Source organism: Podarcis vaucheri, assembly GCF_965113315.1.
Source record: "Podarcis vaucheri genome assembly, chromosome: 8".
Lineage (NCBI taxonomy): Eukaryota > Metazoa > Chordata > Lepidosauria > Squamata > Lacertidae > Podarcis > Podarcis vaucheri.
The window spans coordinates 14972978-14994415 of NC_138766.1; the positions used below are offsets into that span (position 1 = coordinate 14972978).

General features: G+C 43.6%; 1 protein-coding gene across 7 annotated transcripts in view; it reads right to left on the reverse strand.

The window, feature by feature from the left end:
• Positions 1-21438, reverse strand: part of TRIO (trio Rho guanine nucleotide exchange factor) — a 281042-nt gene that overhangs the window by 153006 nt on the left and 106598 nt on the right. For all 7 annotated transcript variants that reach the window (XM_082234103.1, XM_082234106.1, XM_082234105.1 and 4 more), the window contains exons 8-10: positions 15837-15968; positions 5361-5591; positions 40-162 (exon numbers count right to left, since the gene is read on the reverse strand). In XM_082234103.1, the coding sequence (XP_082090229.1) occupies positions 40-162; positions 5361-5591; positions 15837-15968 (486 nt within the window). The remainder of the gene's footprint in view (positions 1-39; positions 163-5360; positions 5592-15836; positions 15969-21438) is intronic.

Genomic DNA, 21438 nt, shown 5'->3' on the forward strand with positions numbered 1-21438 from the left:
TTGACATGCTAAAATGAACATCTCATGGGTGAGTCCTACCTGTGCCACTTCTTCGAAGTCTTCATGGCGTTTCTGCAAGGCTCTGGCTCGATGCAACGATTTACCAACCCCTGTGTGTTTGCTAAGGAAAGCTTCTCCATGGTTTTCGATCCAATCCAGCACCTGCAAGAAAATATCAGCATGAAGGAATCCCAATTATATGCTTACAACGCAGCTCAAATGGCATCTACTGCTGCTGTAACGAAGAGGGCAGATCAATTTAACCACAATCAAGTTCCAGGTTTATCTAAATTCCTTCCCTCCAAAATATCCCAAAAGACCAGGACAGGCAACATTTTGTGTATATAGATCTATATCCAAATCCAAATAAAAGCCAAGTAAAAATCAAATTAAAGCCTAGTGATTATTAAAACTCCGAACCCAGATTAATCTGCACATAAAAAAACCCTGCTGCATAGAGGCTACATTAAAAACGATCCGCAAAGTGGTTGTCCACCACACAGATTTGTGGCAATTCTCTGGCTAAAGTCTGCAGTGACGTCAAAAAATAATAATCTCAAAACTCTACAGTGAGTCAACTGGCCATGCAAGAAGCTGCTGCAGACATGGACTCGGTATAATTCGGCAGCTGTATCGTGCACACTGGACCTCAGACTGTCAAGTCTCCAAAGGGAGAGATGCTCCTTGGAGGGTTTGAGAACCAAGCAAGCAAAATATTTCCTATGGGGTTAGGTGTCGCTTGAGCTACTGAATCCAATGTTCTGGGCTGCCATTCCTATAGTCCCCAGCCGGCACAGCCATAGTTTAAAACATCTGGAGGGCATGAGGTTGGCAATGGCTGATTTTTCCTAAGCTGCTTTGGGAGGATCTATGATCCTGAAAGGCAATATAAAAGGAACTTCCTTCAATCAATCAATCAATCAATCAATCAAATGTACTTTCCATAACTGAAAATCCCCCAAACATGCCAGGATTCTCAATTACATAGAATCATAGAGCTGTAGAATTGGAAGGGACACAAGGGACATCTAGTCCAACCCCCTGCAATGCTGGAATCTCAGCTAAAGCATCCATGGCATATGGCCATCCAACCTCTGCTTGAAAACCTCCAAGGAAGGAGAGACCACAAACTCCCGGGGGAAGACTGTTCCGCTGCTGAACAGCTCTTACTGTCAGAAAGTTCTTCCTGACATTTACTGGGAATCCCCTTGCTTGTAACTTGAAGCCATGGGTTCAAGTCCTACCCTCCAGAGCAGGAGATAACAAGCTGTGCCCTCTTTCATGTGATGGCCCTTGAGATATTTGAAGATGGCTATCTTCTCTCAGCCTCCTCTTTTCCAGGCTAAACATACCCAGCTCCTTCAATCGATCCTCGTAGGGCTAGGTTTCCAGACCCTTGATCATCTTGGTTGACACGTTCCAGCTTGTCAACATCCTTCTTAAATTGTGGTGCCCAGAATTGGGCAGAGCATTCCAGGTGTGGCCTGACCAAGGCACATAGATGCTGCACAGAGTGAGAGCTGGATCTTTGTGAAGCAGCAAAAAGGCAACGGCCCCATCGAGTACTAACTGCATAACTGCTAATTCATATAAAATGTCCATATTATTCCTAAGAGATCTCATAGCTTGTTGTTGTGGCCACCTACACTACATTCTACTGATATGATGCACTAATTGCCCTTCGAAACGTACACACAGTTTGTATACAGTGATAGCAAGGTGTAACAGGCCTTGCCAACAAATATCTCATGTGAACTAAATGTGCACCCTACAACATTCCCCAGAATCCTTTGCACACTCCAAGGTCTATATGCAAGGCCTGCTTGGCAGACAAGTTCATACAAAGCGTTCCCTGTAGGCGTCACATTTGAAAACCAGTGAAATTAAGTAGAACTGTCTCTTATCCTGAGACGTTGCTTTGCATGTCTAACCATCAAATGCAAGGCTTTAATTGTCTCATCGGGCAAGAACTCTGCTTTCAATACACATTGGGCCCCAAAGTTTTTACTAATCAGAACCTACTCAGCAGCTAAACATTCTGGGTTCTGAAGCCAACAGACACATCACAATGCTATTGCAATTAAGACGGTAACAAAAGCAAGATGTTCCCCTACTCCACAAATTCTCTACAGATGCATCATACTGGCAGGCTCCAGTGCAACTGAAGAGCTCTTCCTTAAAAGCAAAGTTTAATTCAAGCCCGTCCAAGTAATATTTTCAGGAATTGCATGTAACATTAAGAGCCAACTTCCACCCTGGAGTCTCCAAACACAGCGAAGCCTCATTCATCAGACATTCCGCTTCTGCTTATATTAGTCAGAGATATTATACAGCCTTCGGGCAAACATTCATTCTACAGATTCTTCCCTGGTTGACTATAGCAAAAGCTTTGAGCATTAGCCAGAAGTTCAACCATTGTTCAAATTAGAGGGAAAAAGAGAGCACTGCAGGTCTGCGAAGGAGGAAGAATGAAGAACAAAGGAAGCAGTTCTGCGCAAAGGAAGAAAGGATGTCTTCAAACACTGCACTATAATTTTGAATCGAGCATGCGGTTTTCTATGACGGTTCAAAAAGACTAGTGCAAATGTAAATAAAGTACCTGGTCTCTTTAGCATGGTTAAGAGGTCAGGAGTGTATGGAACAGCCATGCAGAAATTCTCCTCGTGCAGAAATTCCCACTGGCGTTTTAAATCATTGTTAAGGCTGCTGTTGGCATTCTGACTAACCCTGGTTCTTTCTTAACCAGAATTTCCTAACCAGTCAACATCGTTAAGATATTAGGAGCAGGTCTCCCTGGTCTGCCCCAAAATCCTTCCACCTAAAAATTCCCCATTGCTTCAAAAGAAACAGATGTAGTTTTTATGAGTGTGTATATATCCTTGCTATGAGCATTTTCAGCAGCTTCCTGAATAGCTATTGGAACTTATATTTAGTTTTCTAAGCCACATTCGCTCTCCAACAACATGGAGCCAGATGACATCATTTGCTTAGGGACCAGGCAGCAGAAAAACCCATTGCGAAATAAAGCTTGTTCATCACATACAATTTAAGCTTCAACTATTTTGTATACTGTTTTATGGTTTGTTTGTTTTTACTTTACAGGTCCCTGGCTGTAGGATGAAAAGATACGGTGCTTGAAAGCTAGATCTGGAAGAACTTATCATTTCTGCTAAATCCTACAGGCTGAGAAGATGCAACCTATTTGCAGTCGGCGAGAATGTAGCGCAAACTTGATTAAAATTTGGTGAGCTATCAGACCAGATAAAAATTGCTCAAGTGGTGTGTGTGGGTGTGTGTGGGTGTGGGTGTGTAAAGGGGATATGAAACTCTCACACCTAGGCAATTCATGTAGGGTAGACATGGGAGCAGAAAAGTGGCAAAACATTACAACAGATGACGCTTTTGCCCAAACAGTGAAATCACTCTGGGTCTCTGCATTCCTCGGGAGGTCAATTTTTGATGGATTCAAAGCCACCCTAATTCATCTGATAGTCACTGATGCAGATGACAGGCAACCGCTGCTTTCAACAAACTGGTATGTGCAGATCAAATGATATGACAGCAGTGCCACTTTCAAAATTACACCTGTCAATTTGGTGACAAAATAAAAGCGTTTCCTTTCCTCCTCTCCCCCCCCCCTTTTAATCCACCAGTAGGAAATGCAGGTGAGAATGTGGGAGAAGGGAATAGATACAGCATGGGCTCCTGATGTAAACGAAAGCCAGTGAGGCTTGGGGAAGGAACAAGGAAAGAAGGCATTTCAGGTTAGTGGGTCACCTTAGTCATTTTTATAATTGTCAGAGGCTGCATGGCGCCAACAAATGATCTTGGGGAATAGGTCCCTACAGGGATCTTTTGAAGCTGCCTGACAAGCATGGTAGGGGCTTCGCCTCCATACTCCACCGAGAGACCCAGACATGCCTCACTTACTTTGAAGAGGCTGGAAGGTTCTGGGAGATTGGCTGGTAAGGACGACGCAGTGACAGGTTTTCAAAGTCCTGCTTCTTCCTCTGTTAGTCCAGCTCTGGTTGCTGACGCGCAAGTCTTTTACTTAACAGTCAAACATGCCCTGTCCATGCCATCTATTATTTATTCCACTAACTTGTGTTGAGAGGTAGAGAGTTTCTACTGCCACCAGATCACCAAAAGCGAACAGAGGTGTGTTTCTGCGTGTGATCTCCCCCTTCACCCAAATGCAAGATCCCTGTCTAGGCTTTTCTTTTGTCACCTGGCCGGGAATCAACTGCCACCTCACTGAAAGTTTAAGCTCAGTCCTTTAATATGCACCCTCCTTTTGGAAGACTCCCGGTTTCCTTCAACTGAGCGTGCTTGGAATTTTCCACACAAAATTTAGTTACTTGCTCTGAGAAAGGTTGAGGAGACGCGAGGCCTTCTGTGGAAGCCAAGGTGTAAACTTGTTTTTACAATTTCCCTTAAATTTAAACCAAATCTGCCTTCATCATACATGCCTTGCTGCTGTACAACTCAGAAAGTATAGTATTCACGTGCATGTTCTGCAATATGAAAGTACAATGAGGATGCACAAGATTCTCAGGTTGTAGGCCTCTAAACACTCAGCCAGAATCGGCCGCCATTTTCTTTTCTGCACTAATGGCTTAATGTATAGAGAGTGCCAAATATCCTCATCCATCAACAGTGTGCAGTAATGTTCTCCCTTCTCAGCTGGAAATTTAAGATTTGTTATCAGCCTTGGTTTTCAATTTTAGCTTAGTTTTCAATAAACTGTCAATAATCATTTTAGGTAAAAGGTAAAGGACCCCTGGGCGGTTAAGTCCAGTCAAAGGCGACTATGGGGTTGTGGCGCTTATCTCGCTTTCAGGCTGAGGGAGCCGGCATTTGTCCACAGACAGCTTTCTGGATCATGTGGCCAACATGACGAAACTGCTTCTGGTGCAACGAGACACTGTGACGGAAACCAGAGTGCATGGAAACGTTGTTTACCTTCCCGCCGCAGCGGTACCTATTTATCTACTTTCACTGGTGTGCTTTTAAACTGCTAGGCTGGCAGGAGCTGAGACAGAGCAACGGGAGCTCACCCCGTCACGGGGATTCGAACCACCGGCCTTCTGATCGGCAAGGCCAAGAGGCTCAGTGGTTTAGACCACAGCACCACCCGCGCGCCCCCAATAATCATTTTAATCGCATCTAGTGCCCTTGGCTAACTGAAAGGGGATCCGAAGCACACTGGCTGAGAACTCTAATCCCCCCCCCCAGTTCTCTTCTTTTTTTAGTCAAAGGCAACGTATAGGAAACGGGTGGTTTTGTCAAAAATAAAAATAAAAACCCCTTGCAAGCATCTGCAACAGAACATCTCCCGACCCTAGGAGCCATGAACTGACCTGCTGAACGTCCTGTTGGAAGACACACAGCTGAAGCCGCTGATGCAGGCGGACCTTTCGATGCTGCCAGATGTTTTCCAGCTGCCTCTGGTGATGCAGCACTTCGTGAATAACATCTAGGGCATGGTGCACCGCCTTGGAGTAGTTGGCGGAAGCTGTTAAGGAGTCTGAACTTCCAGGAGTCAAAGGCCGTTGCAGCTTGTCGAGGAGCGACTTCCCGTCTTGGCTCACCTGTTCAGCGAGACAAGAATTTAAGAGCTCACCTGCAGGCTACGCAAATTTCCAGGATGTGGCACTAGAATTTCACAGTCGCTTACCCATCTAACGATGAAGGAGAATATCTCCACCTCAAGCACGGGAAGCATGGCATTACTTATTATGGCTGGAATTAAAAGGCGACTGTGTTCAAAGGAGGGGAGTACAGCTTTTCTCTTTCAGCCACAGTCCCATTCGCTACAATAAATTCTTCTTCCGGAGCAGGGGTGGAGAAACCTGTGACCCAACCCTCCAGGTGATGCTGAACTACAACTCCCAACGATGAGAGTTGTAGTCCAACAATGTCTGGATAATAATAATAATAATAATAATAATAATAATATCATCATCTTAGGACCCACTCTATTTTTGGGATTGCAAGTTGCTCTAAATGTTGGATTTTAAAGCATTGCAATCCTGCTTGGGACAGGTAATATATTAAATAATAGTAGTAGTAACCAGTAGTTCTGTAATAGTAATAACAGGCAGCCTTGTTTAGGGAAGTTTTTAATGTTCAATGTTTTATCGCGTTTTTAATATTCTGTTGGGAGCCGCCCAGAATGGCTGGGGAAACCCAGGTAGGCGGGCGGGGTATAAATAAATAATAATAATAATTGTTGTTGTTGTTGTTACCACCACCGGTTCCCCATTCCTGCTCTCAAAGACCCCCCAAGCTGCAGGGGGTTGGGGGGAGGGAGAGAGACACACACAGAAACAAGGAAGGTCTGTGGAGTATGGGGCGGGGCACTGGGTTGTTTTTATTACGTATTTTGTGTTTTTATATTGTGATTTTATTTTGTAACCACCCTGAGGCCTGTGAGTATAGGGAGGTATACGAATTTAAGTAGCAGCAACGACATATGGTCACTTGAATCCAGCTGTATAAAAGCAGGCACCATTAAAAAACCCAGAGCTTTTCAAACACAAATAGCTTTGTCACCTTACTTTTGCTGAATTTTTTAAAAAAAGATTAATTGCAGGATTCCCCCCCCCCTTTTACAGAACCCGAAATACAGTGGTGCCCCGCAAGGCGAAATTAATTCGTTCCGCAAGTTTTGTCGTCTAGCGAATTTTTCGTCTTGCGAATCACTAAATCCCATAGGAATGCATTGAAAATCAATTAATGCGTTCCTATGGTCAAAAAAAGTCCAAACAAAGCCAAATTTGGTACAACAACAGTTTATTAACTGCTCTTTAAAGTCACACATACTGTAAAGAGCAGTTCAAAAATTGAAGGGAAAATAAATTAACTTTATAAACAAAACATGTCTTTGTTTTTACACAAAGGAAACAAAGTCGCGAGACGTTTTCGTCTTGCGAAGCAAGCCCATAGGTGAAATTCGTCTTGCGAGGCAAATCAAAAACGGAAAAACCTTTCGTCTAGCGAGTTTTTTGTCTTGCGAGGCATTCGTCTTGCGAGGTACCACTGTATGGTTATCACCCTACAGCGTTCATCTTACAAATGATTCCATAGATATTTTTAAATAACTTGTTAAAAGGTTATGGTCATATTTAATTATCTCATCTACCATTGAAGTGGATCCAAAAGTAGAGGGGTGGGTGTGGATACAGTGGAAGAGGCCCTTTCTAAGACTCCTATTCCACTCACAATTCCCAGAGTTTCCTGGGGAGAGGGACCAATTGTTGAACTATTCTGGGAATTGTAGCTCTGTGAGAGGAACAGGCCTCTCCTAACAACTGTCAGGACCCTAAAAAAAAACCTACAGTTCCCATGATTCTTTGGGGAAGCCAAAATTGTTCAAAGTCGTGCAATAATAGTGTTTTAAATCTACAGCGCAGAAGGGGCCTTAGTTTCAATAACTCAATACTTTACATTCAATACATAATATTTAAGGATGAGGAGCAACAGGCAGGCTGCGGTTTAAATCACACAATTATGGGAAAGTGCCATCATTGTCAAATAAATTTATTCGGCCAGTTGTTAGCTGTCATCAGATAGCTACACATTAGGCCAAGTGCAGCAAGCATTTCCGTGTGTTCCAGCTGTTGTATTATCGCTGAACTTTAGCATTAAATGGTAAACTCTCCAAATTGTCTTCATATGGTTAGAAGACAATTGGTTCTGACAAGTGCCACCACCAGCCGAACCCATACGAAGCAACGAAGCAGCTGCCTTTCTGCAAAATGAACCTGTATACGACAGGCGACCAAGCAAGCAGATGAGAAACAGCACACAAAAGAGAGAGGGGGCACTAAAATGAGGCCTTCTAGCTGACGAACACCTCCCGAAAACAGAAGTTGCTACAGGCAGCCGGAGGCTTTTGACTATGTGGTGGGTTTTTAAGGCCTGGGCGTTAAGACATATTTGGCAAAGAGTGTCAAGAATCAAGACTGCCCCTCTCTCTGAATTTTGAAGCCATACAGGAACTGAGTCTGCTCTAAACTGATTTCACTGAAAAGTTTTATCGGCATCTAGCTTGACTAAATGAATGCATTTTGCTTAGCTAAGAATTCCAGCCTCATCGGGCTCAGTGCTTGCAGTGGCTTTGTCTGCAGAAGGACGGAAAGTCTTCAGTAAACCTGGTTCCTTTGCCCATCTATCTTCAAAGAACAGCCAAATATGAAGTATGACAGTGCTGGCAGCAGTAATTTTTCACTCAGTGATCAATCTGATGCTTGAGTGAACCCATCTTTGACTTACAATTTATTAAAGTTTATTGAACACGAGGAAAAAAACATGGTTGCCTTAATCTTCATAGCTCCTTTTTACATTATGTAGAAATGGGGTCTAATTTCTTTCTCGCTTCACGCCAATGACAATAACTGACTCTGTACCCTGACAGTAAAAGCTTGCTTACTTCCCTCCCTCTTGAAACACATTCTAACAGATTAAAGAATTGGTTTTTCAACACAATGTTGGTATCTCTTGGGAGTTTTTGTTTTTAACTGGGGGAAAATCCTCCCAAATTAACATGACTGAAAGAGCAATGTCAAATAGCTGTTTAATACTGAGAGAAATTACAGTCTATTACTGGATAATAGCACTAAAAACTGTAGCTAGGTGATATAAAGGTCTGAATGTTCGTGCACAATAAAAAAGGTGTTAAGATACAGCGAATCGTAGTCAAGAACAGGGGTAGGCAACCTAAGGCTGGGGGCCAATCGCCTTCTAAATCCGGCCTGCGGATGGTCCAGGAATCGGTGTGTTTTTACATGAGTAGAATGTGTCCTTTTATTTAAAATGCATCTCTGGGTTATTTGTGGGGCATAGGAATTTGCTCATCCCCCCCCCTCAAAATATAGTCTGGTTCACCACATGGTCTGAGGGACGGTAAGACTAGCCCCCTGCTGAAAAAGGTTGCTGACCCCTGTTCCAGAATATCTGAGGGCACCATGTTGTTGAAGGTGCAGGGAATGGCATGGGGAAGATGTGGACCATAGCATTCTCCCATGTTTAATTTTATTTTTTACATCCTCAGCCAGCCATTGTAATTGCCTCCTGCCTGCTGAAATGATATACAGTGATACCTTGGGTTACATACGCTTCAGGTTACACACTCCGCTAACCCAGAAATAGTGCTTCAAGTTAAGAACTTTGCTTCAGGATAAGAACAGAAATCGGGCTCCTGCGGCGCAGCAGCAGCGGGAGGCCCCATTAGCTAAAGTGGTGCTTCAGGTTAAGAACAGTTTCAGGTTAAGTATGGACCTCCGGAACAAATTAAGTACTTAACCTGAGGTACCACTGTAGCCTGATTTGTGTGGGACTGCCAATTCAAAGTTTCACACCAGGGCTAATCGATGTCCTGTTAGAAGTAGGGAAACTGATAAAGAGTGCAGAGTCGGGTATTAGCGTATATCTGGAGCTCTTTCCCCTCTCAGATACAGAGGGAAAGTGTGCCTGATATTAATGGGGATAGTTAAGGTATGCCAGGGTTCACTGGCACCTGTGCATTTGTCAAAGCCTTCTCTCTCTTGGTTCATCTACTCTTGAAGGAAGCTAAATGATCAAGGGCATACTCAGAGTGCCAGCTCCATTAAGCACCTTGGTAGCACCTTTTTGCCCCCAATTACACACAATGTGCTACCCATTCCTAAGTTCAAGCCCATAGCATCTGATGTGCTTTTGCTGCAGACACACAGAGAGATGGGATTAAAAAGCCCTTTGCCTGGACCTGGGCTTGCGTAGGTGTGAATGAGTGGGCAGAGCTTACATTTCTGGCCTTTCTGCCAATGCAGAGTTGAAAAACAGTGTCCCCAATACAGGTTAGCTGCTAACCAGCACATATGGCAACAAGTCGACACCACATTTCAGAAATATCCTGGGTTTTCGTTTGAAAACATTTTTAGAGACTTGACGCCTCCCACCTTTCACAAGACTCTCACTTTACTATTTTAAAGATGCTGTATGTGATATTTATCCAGCTAAAAAGCACAGCGTATCTGTTTTGCTTTTAAATATAAATTTAGCAGGCAGGAGATGTGGTGCACAATTAGTACAGATTTTATTTCGCCCCTTCATCTCTGCATTAAAAGGAACTGCAATAAAATAATGGCGGCTTCGGAGGTGAAAACTTTCCCTTCTAAGTGACTTTGCCTTAACGGTAAAGTGATCAGCAGTCACTTGGATCTCTTAAGTGTTCTTCATCTGTCTTGTACACAGATGCCACCATTTTGCATTCGGACTGAAGTCCCAAGGATAGCACAGACGTTGGGTCCACTACTATAATTGGTTCATGGCTCTTGCCTCTGCTCTCTAAGACCACCCTCTCTATCTTGTGATTGGGGAAAACTGGATTGCCATACCTTGTGTGACTCAGTGCATCTGGAAAATCCCCTTTCCCTATGAGCGGCCAGATTCAAATTCACCTATCGCCTCAGATAACCCTTCCCCCTCAGGAATCTAAGTCTTGAATTATTTGTCCCCAAGAGACCACATTGTTCAGTCCTCATGAGGGAAGATTGTTCCAACCCCAATCATCCTTGTAAACCTGAAGAAGCATCTCCAACCCAGTCGTTCAGTCCGGACACTGAGATCCAGCTCTGAGGGTTTTCTGGTTCCCTTACTGCAAGAAGCGAGATCACAGGAAATCAGGCAGAGGGCCTTCTTGGTAGTGGCGCCAGCCCTGTTAGAACGCCCTCCCAGCAGATAAATACCGTATTTTTCACTCTATAAGACGCACCAGACCACAAGACGCACCTAGTTTTTGGAGGAGGAAAACAAGAGAATAAATATTCTGAATCTCAGAAGCCAGAACAGCAAGAGGAATCGCTGTGCAGTGAAAGTAGCAATCCCTCTTGCTGTTCTGGCTTCTGGGATAGCTGCGCAGCCTGCATTCATTCCATAAGATGCACACACATTTCCCCTTACTTTTTAGGAGGGAAAAAGTGAGTCTTATAGAGCCAAAAGTATGGTAACTATACGACTTTAAAAAGGCGTCTAAAGCCAGCCCTGTCCAGGGAAGTTTTTAATGTTTGACGTTTTATTACGTTTTTATATCTGTTAGAAGCTGCCCAGTGTGGTTGGGGAAACCCAGTCAGATGAGTCGGGTACAAATAATAAAATTATCATTCTTATTATCGCCCTTCCATTGCCTCTCCAATCCTGCTCCCTCGCCTCATCTCTCTTCGTCATTTTTTTCGCATTAGTCAGGAACCTTGAAGGGACACAAAGCTACATACTCTCCTTGAGGAAACTTTTATTCTTTTGTAACTGTATTGGGTAGGTTTCTCAAGAAACTTCATTACTTACTCTGGGCAACAACCCACTTGTCAGAGTTGGCCCACTGGGGACATAAGTTTTCCACACTCTTGCCCTAGAGCATCTTCTTGCTGTGAAAGCTTACTTCAGAGAGCTGCTTCTTGGACGCCAACTGCTGGAAACCCCCACATGTAGCCGACGACACACAGCACATTTATGTACTGAAATTATAGCAAAGCGGTGATTTCATCTCTGGCACTAGGAGTGAAGGAACAGCAACTGCTTCACCCAAAAGGCTGGGATTTTGAGGGCCAGGTTCAAGCAAGTAGTTCTGCCAGAAGGAGCCACTACAATGGTTCCCACTAAAGCAGTGGGGTTTTCTTCCCTCTTCTGCCACCCCAACTTGTTTTAGGGGGTCAGGAGGACCCCCAGAATATAACATAGGGCGGTGAGGTCAATAAGAAATGCTTGTATTGAAGGAACGTATGTTTATTCAGTGCAGGCTTCCTCAAACTCAGCCCTCCAGATGTTTTGAGACTACAATTCCCATCATGCCTGACCACTGGTCCTGCTAGCGAGGGATCATGGGAGTTGTAGGCTGAAAAACATCTGGAGGGCTGAGGTTGAGGAAGCCTGATTTAGTGCAACACTGAATTCCTTCCTGCGTCTCCATCATTTGACTCCAGCAGAGAAAAAGTGGCCACGGGGCTCATTTAAGGTGTTGGCTGCCTCTTCTAGAGGGGGGGAAATGACTTCAGTTTGTATCAACACGCACTGTTAGAAGAAGTGTCCTTTTTCCTCTCTGTCAAGATAGCTCTGAGTCAAAGGTGCAGCGTTCATGTTTCAGCTACAGATGGCAACGACTGACTGAGCAAAACCAGGGATTATTTTTGGTGCGCTTTCAGATGCCAATTCTCTCCCTACTCTTCAAAGCCTCCAGGAGTTCTGAGATCGGGAGCAGATTGCAAACTCCCACCTAACTCCCTTCGCTGCATGAAGACAGTAATGTGAGAGGTCACATTTATAACTCACAAGGAGCAAGGAGCTAAGACAAAATTAAGGAGGCAGTAAATGGGCTGGGGTTGAGGAAGGCCAAGGCCCACCCTCCTTCAGGTTTAGGTGCATTTTTTGCTTTTGGAGAACAGGTGGCGTCATGATGGGCCGTTATCCCACAAGAATGTGAGATGTCACATTTGTATTTACACACAATCTGATTGACTCTTCAGAAACACAAACTGCTTTTCTCCTGCTCTGAATCTCTTGGGTATAAGGGTGGATGTTAAAGTAAAGGTAAAGGGACCCCTGACCATTAGGTCCAGTCGTGGCCGACTCTGGGGTTGTGGCGCTCATCTTGCTTTATTGGCCGAGGGAGCCGGCGTACAGCTTCCGGGTCATGTGGCCAGCATGACTAAGCCGCTTCTGGTGAACCAGAGCAGCGCATGGAAATGCCATTTACCTTCCCGCCAGAGCGGTAGCTATTTATCTACTTGCACTTTGACGTGCTTTTGAGCTGCTAGGTTGGCAAGAGCAGGGAGCAACAGGAGCTCACCCCATTGCGGGGATTCGAACCGCCGACCTTCTGATCAGCAAGTCCTAGGTTCTGTGGTTTAATCCACGGCACCACCCGCGACACACAATATTTCTGGTTTTTCACAGGTCTGTTTGTTTACTATAACGGTTGGAGAATAGAAGCACAGAAAATACTTGTTTTAGTGTTCCTGCCCACACAATGAAGTTAATCGAAAGACAGGCAAGATGGATACTGAAAGAAATTGACTGGAACATTTCAACCTGAAAGGATAGGCAAGTGAGGCTAGATCTATCCCTCCTCTGGCCAGTATACAGAACAAGGGCAATAATTTACTAAAACAAGTCTTCAAGATTATCACTGTTAAACTATATTGAGGGACACTAATAAGCTGACAGGTGTCTGAAGTTGGTAAAGAGGATCAGGGACACTTCACAACTACCCGATTCGTGAACAAAACTACCATTCTACTTGCCTCTTCTCAGGCTTCCACAGCAATTACTGTGAGGATTTAGGAAAAAGCAGTTGGGTGTGGAGGGAGGAGAAAAATGCAAAGAATGTTCTGTAGTCAAGAGCTAGAGAAGAAAAAGCACAGAATGGAAAGCTTTCCAAGTGTAAAGGTAGAGCACATTGTAAGGAGCGGGTGGGACTGAAGGCTGCCAGGAAGAGTGAAAAGGCTTACATTTTCCCAAAAGACCAATTGACTCTCCTACAGATCATCCTAAGTGTGAAGCTCAGCAGAAGAAGCTGTCCTCATATCTCCACCAATCTCAGAAGTTCAAGGAGGGGCAGCCCAGAAGAAGGCTTCTTTCAGGTATCCCCCAAATTGTGAAATTTACTGTCTTCAGAGGTTCATTTAGCATCATTATTTTGCTTTCTTCGTATCTCTTTACCCTTGCCTTTGACGGCTGAAAAGAATTTGTGACCCACCTGGAAACCGGAAATTAACCTGATACCCATTGTGCATGGTTGCTTGGTTTTATTTTCAATAGTACTGTTTTCGTTGCTTCTGTCTGCCCTGGGACCTTATGGTGAAGAGTGGGTAACATCATCATCATCATCATTATTATTATTATTACTGACAGTAATAACAACAGCAATATCCCCTAGCAAGGAAGGGAACCTGGGTAAAGACTGAGTGAACCCATCACCTCAACAAATGCGGTGAAATTCACAGGTCAGCTGTTTTATTGACACAATACATCTAACAAGTATAGCACCTCTTCCCCACCAAGATAACGTGAAACAAAGCCAGCTTTTGTTGTGAGACCCAAACCGAATGATCAAATCAATGCTGCATCCATGAGGCAACAAGTCAAATTAATTAATGGCATTATGCTTGCACACAGCCCACAGAAAAACAGCATGAAATGTCCCTAGTAGTATTAAGTCCTTAGGGCCTTTCACACAGAAGCAAATCTGGCTTTGCTACAGATGCACTCTCAACAGGGAGCTGCAGCCAATCCCAGCTCCTTCCCAAATCAGCAAATTCGTATCGCACACGTTTGCAAACTGTATGCCTGACATTTGCACTACGCAGCTGAAACTGTACACTTAAAGCATCTTTGTGTACACTCAAAAAGCGTAAACATTTCCAGCAGAAAAGCGGGGTTAATCTGTCGTAGCAAAAGCAGCAGAATACTCTCCAACGTAAGGTTACCAGACGACAGTCCCCAGATTTACAAATCAGTTCCCATACAAAATCCACTCAAGTTGAAAAGTGTCCCGGGATTCATTGAAAAAAATCTGGTAACCTTACTCCAACACGTTTGTATATATTATTAATATCATGAGTCTATTTGTATACTGATAGAACCATGTTTGTGTTTGTGTTAAGTACGTATTTTGTAGATGACCTCCTTTGTAACATTTTATTTTGAAATCTTTAATATTTTAGTTTTCTGTCCATTATGTTACTTTGAACTTGTATGCTTTATATTTTACTTTCTTCAGTAAAGTTTAATTCTGGATCATTTTGTTGATGTTTCAATGTGCTGTAAACTGCTTTGACATTTTTCTTAAAAATATAAAGCGGTATAGAAATGAAATTAATAATAACGATGATAGTGATAATGATAGAGCCATGCTCTATGCAGCACAGTGACATGCGGAATAAAAGTTAACAACATTTCAAGAAAATGAATCAACAGTTGCGAAACAGGAAACGACGTTAATAAAAACCCACTCTTAATATCAACCAAGAGCAAAACAGTATTTCATGCTAATGAAGGCTGAAACAATACCTAACAATAAAATACAGAACACCCAAGCAGCAACAACAACAACAACAATGGCCCCTCCAGGAAAGGGAGTGGGGCACAAGCTTTTGCAAACTAGATCCCATTTCATCAGCTGAACCAACTGTTATCCTCAATTGGAAATATAGGTGGCAACCATTTTGCATACATCCAATTGACCTGCAACTGACGTGTGGGACCCGGAAAAGGGCAGTGAGAGGGCAGAACAGGAGCATAAGGGGGCAGGCTTATGCTCGCCCCAAGAAAAGCATGTGGGGGCCAGGAACGGAAACCCCACACAAAATGGTCACTGCCTGCATATACAGTGGTACCTCAGGTTACATACGCTTCAGGTTACAGGCTCCGCTAACCCAGAAATATAGTACCTCGGGTTAAGAACTTTGCTTCAGGATGAGAACAGAAATTGTGCTCCGGCGGCGCGGCAGGCCCCATTAGCTAAAGTGGTACCTCAGGTTAAGAACAGTTTCAGGTTAAGAACGGACCTCCGTAACGAATTAAGTTCTTAAACCGAGGTACCACTGTACAAAAGAAGTAAACAGCGGGCATATTATTTCTCTGCCCCAAGTACCTCTTGTTTTCACGTGTGCGTGCCGTCGACTGAAGATAACACTACATGTATCTAATGAAGGAGCCGCCAGTCCCCACAAACTTATGCCTTTATAACTGTTATTCGTTAGGGTGCTGCTTTTCGGTGCTAAAACGTGCGAAGCAGCCCTTGCATCAGATTAAGTCCGACAAACATCCCACTTAAAAATAGGGGCAGTGGTGTTACCTACCTCAGAATATGCCAGAGTAATGTGCTCATATATTCCTTGGTGGTGATGGATGGAGTCCTCCAAGTCCTGAAGTTCTGAGGGGAGATCTACCTCTCCACAGGCCTTGCACCAGGAATCCACGTTACTCATGTACTGGAAGGAAGGAAAATCCTAGTTATTTGCACCAGAATGTAAATTAAGAGACTGCATTAGGCTTCGTGCATAACATAAGACAAACAAGGGTGAATCAAGGAACAAACTAGCCCTCCTGAAGGCAAGCTTTTTATCCGCCTGCCTTTAAAACCCTGCGCTCTTCTATCCAGAAAACACTCAAGTCTACGAGGAATAACAGGAACGCCTTAGGAACCTCTTCGGCTAGCTACTAGCATAAATTCAGATTCGTTTCTGTCCTTGCTTAATCCAGATCAAAGAATAGGATGCCTTCAGAAAAAAGAAGGAAGAAGAATTACATATTTATTTTGCTATCCTCTGCAACGGAGAGACAGTTGTAAAAGAAAAGGGGGGGAACATCGCTTGAGTAAAATGTGAGCTCTTTTGTTAAGCTGTGGAGGGGCTTGGGAGAGGAAACAAACACATATGGAAGCACTAAAGCAATCCGAAGCCAAACCTCAATTGACATGCGAAACAGGACAGTTCTAAATGCATCCAAAAATCTTTAAAGGGTTCAGCTGCAATTTCTGGCAGCAGAAAATCCGATCATCCTCACTGTTAACACGCTCCCTAACATACAGAGTCATGGTGTTAGCTTATAATTCGTAGCCTGTTTTCCTGTGGCGAAAGCCCTACAATTCAGCACACAGCAGAACGATGCATTAATAAGGCTAATTCAATTAGTCCCAGACTCCGCCTACATGTTCTATTTTTATTTCTCCTCAAGTTTACACAGAAAACACTGAAAGAAAAGTCTCTCCCTCTTAATTATTTGGGCACTCATGCCACAACGACCAGGCGCAGTTGGGGGACCATAGACGCATCATCCAATAGCAAGTTGGCTGCAAGCGATGCACCCTTTTTGTTCTGAAATTACGCAATGCAAACTTTTGCTTGTGAAACAGAAGCATGCTCAAACTGGCATTAGTACTGGGAGAACTTAAGGCAAGCACTAGAACGCAAACCGGGAATGAGAAAGAAGGCTGGATGCCATGGGTAGGCAAACTAAGGCCCAGGGGCCAGATCCGGTCCAATTGCCTTCTAAGTCTGGCCCGTGCACAGTCTGGGAATCAGCATGTTTCTACCTGAGTAGAATATGTGCTTTTATTTAAAATGCATCTCTGGGTTATTTGTGGGGGCATAGGAATTCGTTCATTCCCCACCCCCCAAAAAATATAGTCTGGCCCCCCATAAGGTCTGAGGGACAGTGGAACGGCCCCCTGCTGAAAAAGTTTGCTGAGCCCTGCTGTATGCAGACCATCATATGCTTCCCTTATAGGCCTAAGTGGCATGCATTCCTGTCACCCAAATTCCTTATGGCGTTATTTTAATCTTCTTGTTGTTGTTTAGTCGTTTAGTCATGTCCAACTCTTTGTGACCCCATGGACCAGAGTGCGCCAGGCACTCCTGTCTTCCACTGCCTCCCGCAGTTTGGTCAAACTCATGCTGGTAGCTTCGAAAACACTGTCCAACCATCTCGTCCTCTGTCGTCCCTTTCTCCTTGTGCCCTCAATCTTTCCCAACATCAGGGTCTTTTCCAGGGAGTCTTCTCTTCTCATGAGGTGGCCAAAGTATTGGAGTCTCAGCTTCAGGATCTGTCCTTCCAGTGAGCACTCAGGGCTGATTTCCTTCAGAATGGATACGTTTGATCTTCTTGCAGTCCATGGGACTCTCAAGAGTCTCCTCCAGCACCAGAATTCAAAAGCATCAATTCTTTGGCAATCAGCCTTCTTTATGGTCCAGCTCTTACTTCCATACATCACTACTGGGAATACCATAGCTTTAACTATACGGACCTTTGTTGGCAAGGTGATGTCTCTGCTTTTTAAGATGCTGTCTAGGTTTAATCTCGTAGGATCTACTAAAAAGCAGCAGCAGTAGCCAGGGAATCATGGCCCAGAACTGGGAAGCAAACCCGATCCTAAAACCCTCAACTATCTCCAGCAGAAGGAGGGGAAACTAACTGGCTTTACAGAGGAACCTGCCTCCTGGTAGACCGAACCCATCGCCAATATCTGAACTCACAATGTAGGTAAGAACTAAACCCCTTGAAGATGGCAGATGAAGAACCTGCCATTGGGTCCAGTCCAACACCATCTGCCCCAACAGGCAGCTGTCTTCGAGGTTTCTCTCTTTCCCAGTCTGGTTAGCTTTTCTGCTAAAGACCCCAGGAACTGACTTTTTGCATGCAAAGCGTGTATTCTAGGCTATGTCCCTTCCCCAAATACTTAACATTTATCACCATCCCCATACAGCAGCCCTGTGCAGGTTGTGATATCTGAAGTCAGGACCTCAGTTCTCTCTGCAAGAGATAGTGTACCTGCTCAGGGCTTTCCTTTAGGTGAGGAAAGATTTGAATCTAGGTCTTCTATGTCTTATTAGCCACTGCTCCACCACAAGCAAAATCAACCCAGTTCCATGTTTGTTTTTGGTACAAAGTCTCCCATCTGCGCCACATTCATCCCTCTTTTGCTCCACTAATAGCAATATACTATTTTGGCAGGTTGCAGCTATTTTTTGTGCAGCTATTTTAAAAAGCTGCCCCTGCCAGAATTGACTTTTTTTTTAATATACATTTTTATTAGTTTTTACATATATTTTCCAAACAGAACATATCATCTCGTCTCATGCAACATTTTGGCTATTTTCGCCTGAGACTTCCATCAACCACGTCTAATGATTTTCAAACCTCATCTCTTAATTTTACATTTGTTATCCTATTACTTCAAATAACCCATAGCTTAAAATCCAGTCTCATAAATCTTTTCTGCAATATTTCATATACCGTATTTTTCGCTCTATAACACGCACCAGACCATAACACGCACGTAGTTTTTAGAGGAGGAAAACAAGAAAAAAAATATTCTAAATGAAACAGTGGACGTATCATTTTTGTGGTTCATGCCGTGGCCACAGACATGTGATCTGACAGTGAGTTTGGAGTAGCCCAATGCAAAAATCCTGAGGATCCATGTGGATCCATGCTTTGTCACCACGTTTTAAATGGGGAGGGAAGGAAAGCAAAAGCCCCCCCCCCAAGCCAGACAGGATATACGAAGTATGATTTCTTTTTTATTTACGGTATTTCTTTTTTGGCCACCCCTGTCACTGCAACCTTTGCTCTGTGCTTGCACACTTTTGGGCAATAGGGCATGTAACACACTTTTTTTCATCTGCCAAGATGTAGAAAATCAATTTTAATGTCCCTATATAAAATGCCTAGTGAAGCAGAAGGGTATTACATCAGCCACTGTATTAAGGCTAAACGTTTGAAGAACAGCTCTCTATGGGGGGGGGGAAGAGACTAAATTCAATTTTCAATCAATTGTTATTGTGGCAGCAATTATCATTGTATAGCGCACAATGAGGAAAAGAACTTTAAAAAATATATATAAAAAACATTCTCACGTTATACTTCTTCAAAGAAGAGTATTAGGCTTTTAATGAAGGGGAGAGGAGAGATGCTGTAATCCTCCTGGCTCAGGAGATTCTGATTTACCAGCCGCGTGTAGAAAGTATAGATTAAGATATTTGATATACAGCATATAAATCCAGAGATTTCCATGTCTCACTCTGCAATCCAGCCTGCTGTTACTTACGAGCAGGGAAGCAGGGTTTCTCTTCCAAACAAGCATACTGTCTCCCTCCAGCAGTACATTGCTTGGAGAAGCTGTAATTTGGAGGGGGCCTGGGGGCAGGGCTCTCTGCTTTTGGAAAAGAAATGAGAAACCTACCATTGTAAAGCAAACGTCCCCCCCCCCAAGCCAGCCCTCTCTCTCTCTCTCTCTCCCACCTGCATGCTTTTGCTTTCTGCTGCCTGTGAGTCCCTAGAGCACGAAGAGGAGGAAGTGGTGGGCTGGAGCCTGCACGCAGTGTGTGTGACTAGGGAAGATTAGAAGGAAGGACCCGATCCTTTCCTTAACCCTCTGCTTGCCAGGAGGGCAGGGGATTCCCTGCTCTTTGTTGAGTTTGAGCAAACGCAGCAACAGAAGAAGGTGGGCAGTAAGACCCTGAGGCAGACTGCAGGAAAGCTTCCGCCTTCCCTCTTCCCTCCGCCCGCCCGCCCGATCTTATTTTTGCTTGATTTTTGCCTATTTCGCCCCTCCACTCCGGACTGTCGGCTCCAGGGACCACACATTCGCTCAATAACACGCACAGACATTTCACCTTACTTTTTAGGAGAAAAAATCTGCGTGTTATAGAGCGAAATTTACGGTAGTTCTTATAGAACTATATGAAATATTGACTATTCTTCACAAGTACTGAAGGTATAGAGATGGCTGCTCTCCTTTAATCTGATCCTCTTCGCTGTTTGATGGGATAAATCACTCCTACTAAACTAGCAAAAATGTATAGAATTGCTACAAACATGTGTTGGAAGTGTAAAGAGAAGGAAGGCACCTTCTATCATATGTGGTGGATGTGCAAGATAACTGAAGCATTGTGGGAAATGATTTACAATAATTTTTTAAAAAAATGTTTAAATAACCTTTTGATAAAATACCAGAAGCCTTTTTGTTAGGAATTTTAGGTGCAGAAATACCAAAGGAGCAAAAAAGACTATTTATGTATGCAACGACAGCTGCGAGGTTACTTTTGGCCTAGAGATGGAAGGAAGTCAAAGTCCCTACCAGAGAAGAATGGCTGATAAAGATGATGGACTATGCTAAAACGGCAAAAATGACCGGGAAGATCAAAAATCAAGAAGACGACAAATTTAATAAAGGATGGGGAAAATTTATAAGTTACCTTAAAGAACACTGTAAGCAATTAAAAATATTGGCAGGATTTTAACAACACTTGTAATGTAACAAGAACTGTGATAAAAATGAAAGTTAACTGATAATTGGAGAGCACTATACAACACAGTTGAAAAAAGACTTACAATGGAACCCAGGGAGGAGCAGAATCGAAGGATTCAGGGGATCTTATAAGTGTATGATTATGATTTTCATTTGAATGTTAATCTTAATTGTAAAATGGAATAATAATTTTAAAAATCACATCTAGAGCGTCGAATACAAAACTTCAGCCGTAGCAAGTCAAAGAGAGCCGCTCCTATATTTCACTCTTCCGTTTAGCTCAATAAAAGGACAATTAAGTAACACCACTAACTGTAACAGAAACAAAACTGACGGGCAACTCAAAGCCGAGTTTGCAAGTGAGCAGCTCATTCCCTTAAGGAAGACACGCTCTACTTATAGAGACAGCCCTCCAGGGGATAAGAGGAACATTTATGCCTGCTTCTCACTAAATCAGGTTTTTAATTCACTTGTGGCTACGCATAACTTAGAACTGTTACTTTAAATAGCTGAGAACGCCTGCAGCTAGAGACCCTAGTCAAACGCTTGCCTCAGGTTAAACTTTTAATTTTAATCTTGCATCCCAGCGTCCTCAGCTTTCTAGTTATCCTCTACGATCCTTGCAAAACGTTTGATGGATAATGTAGACG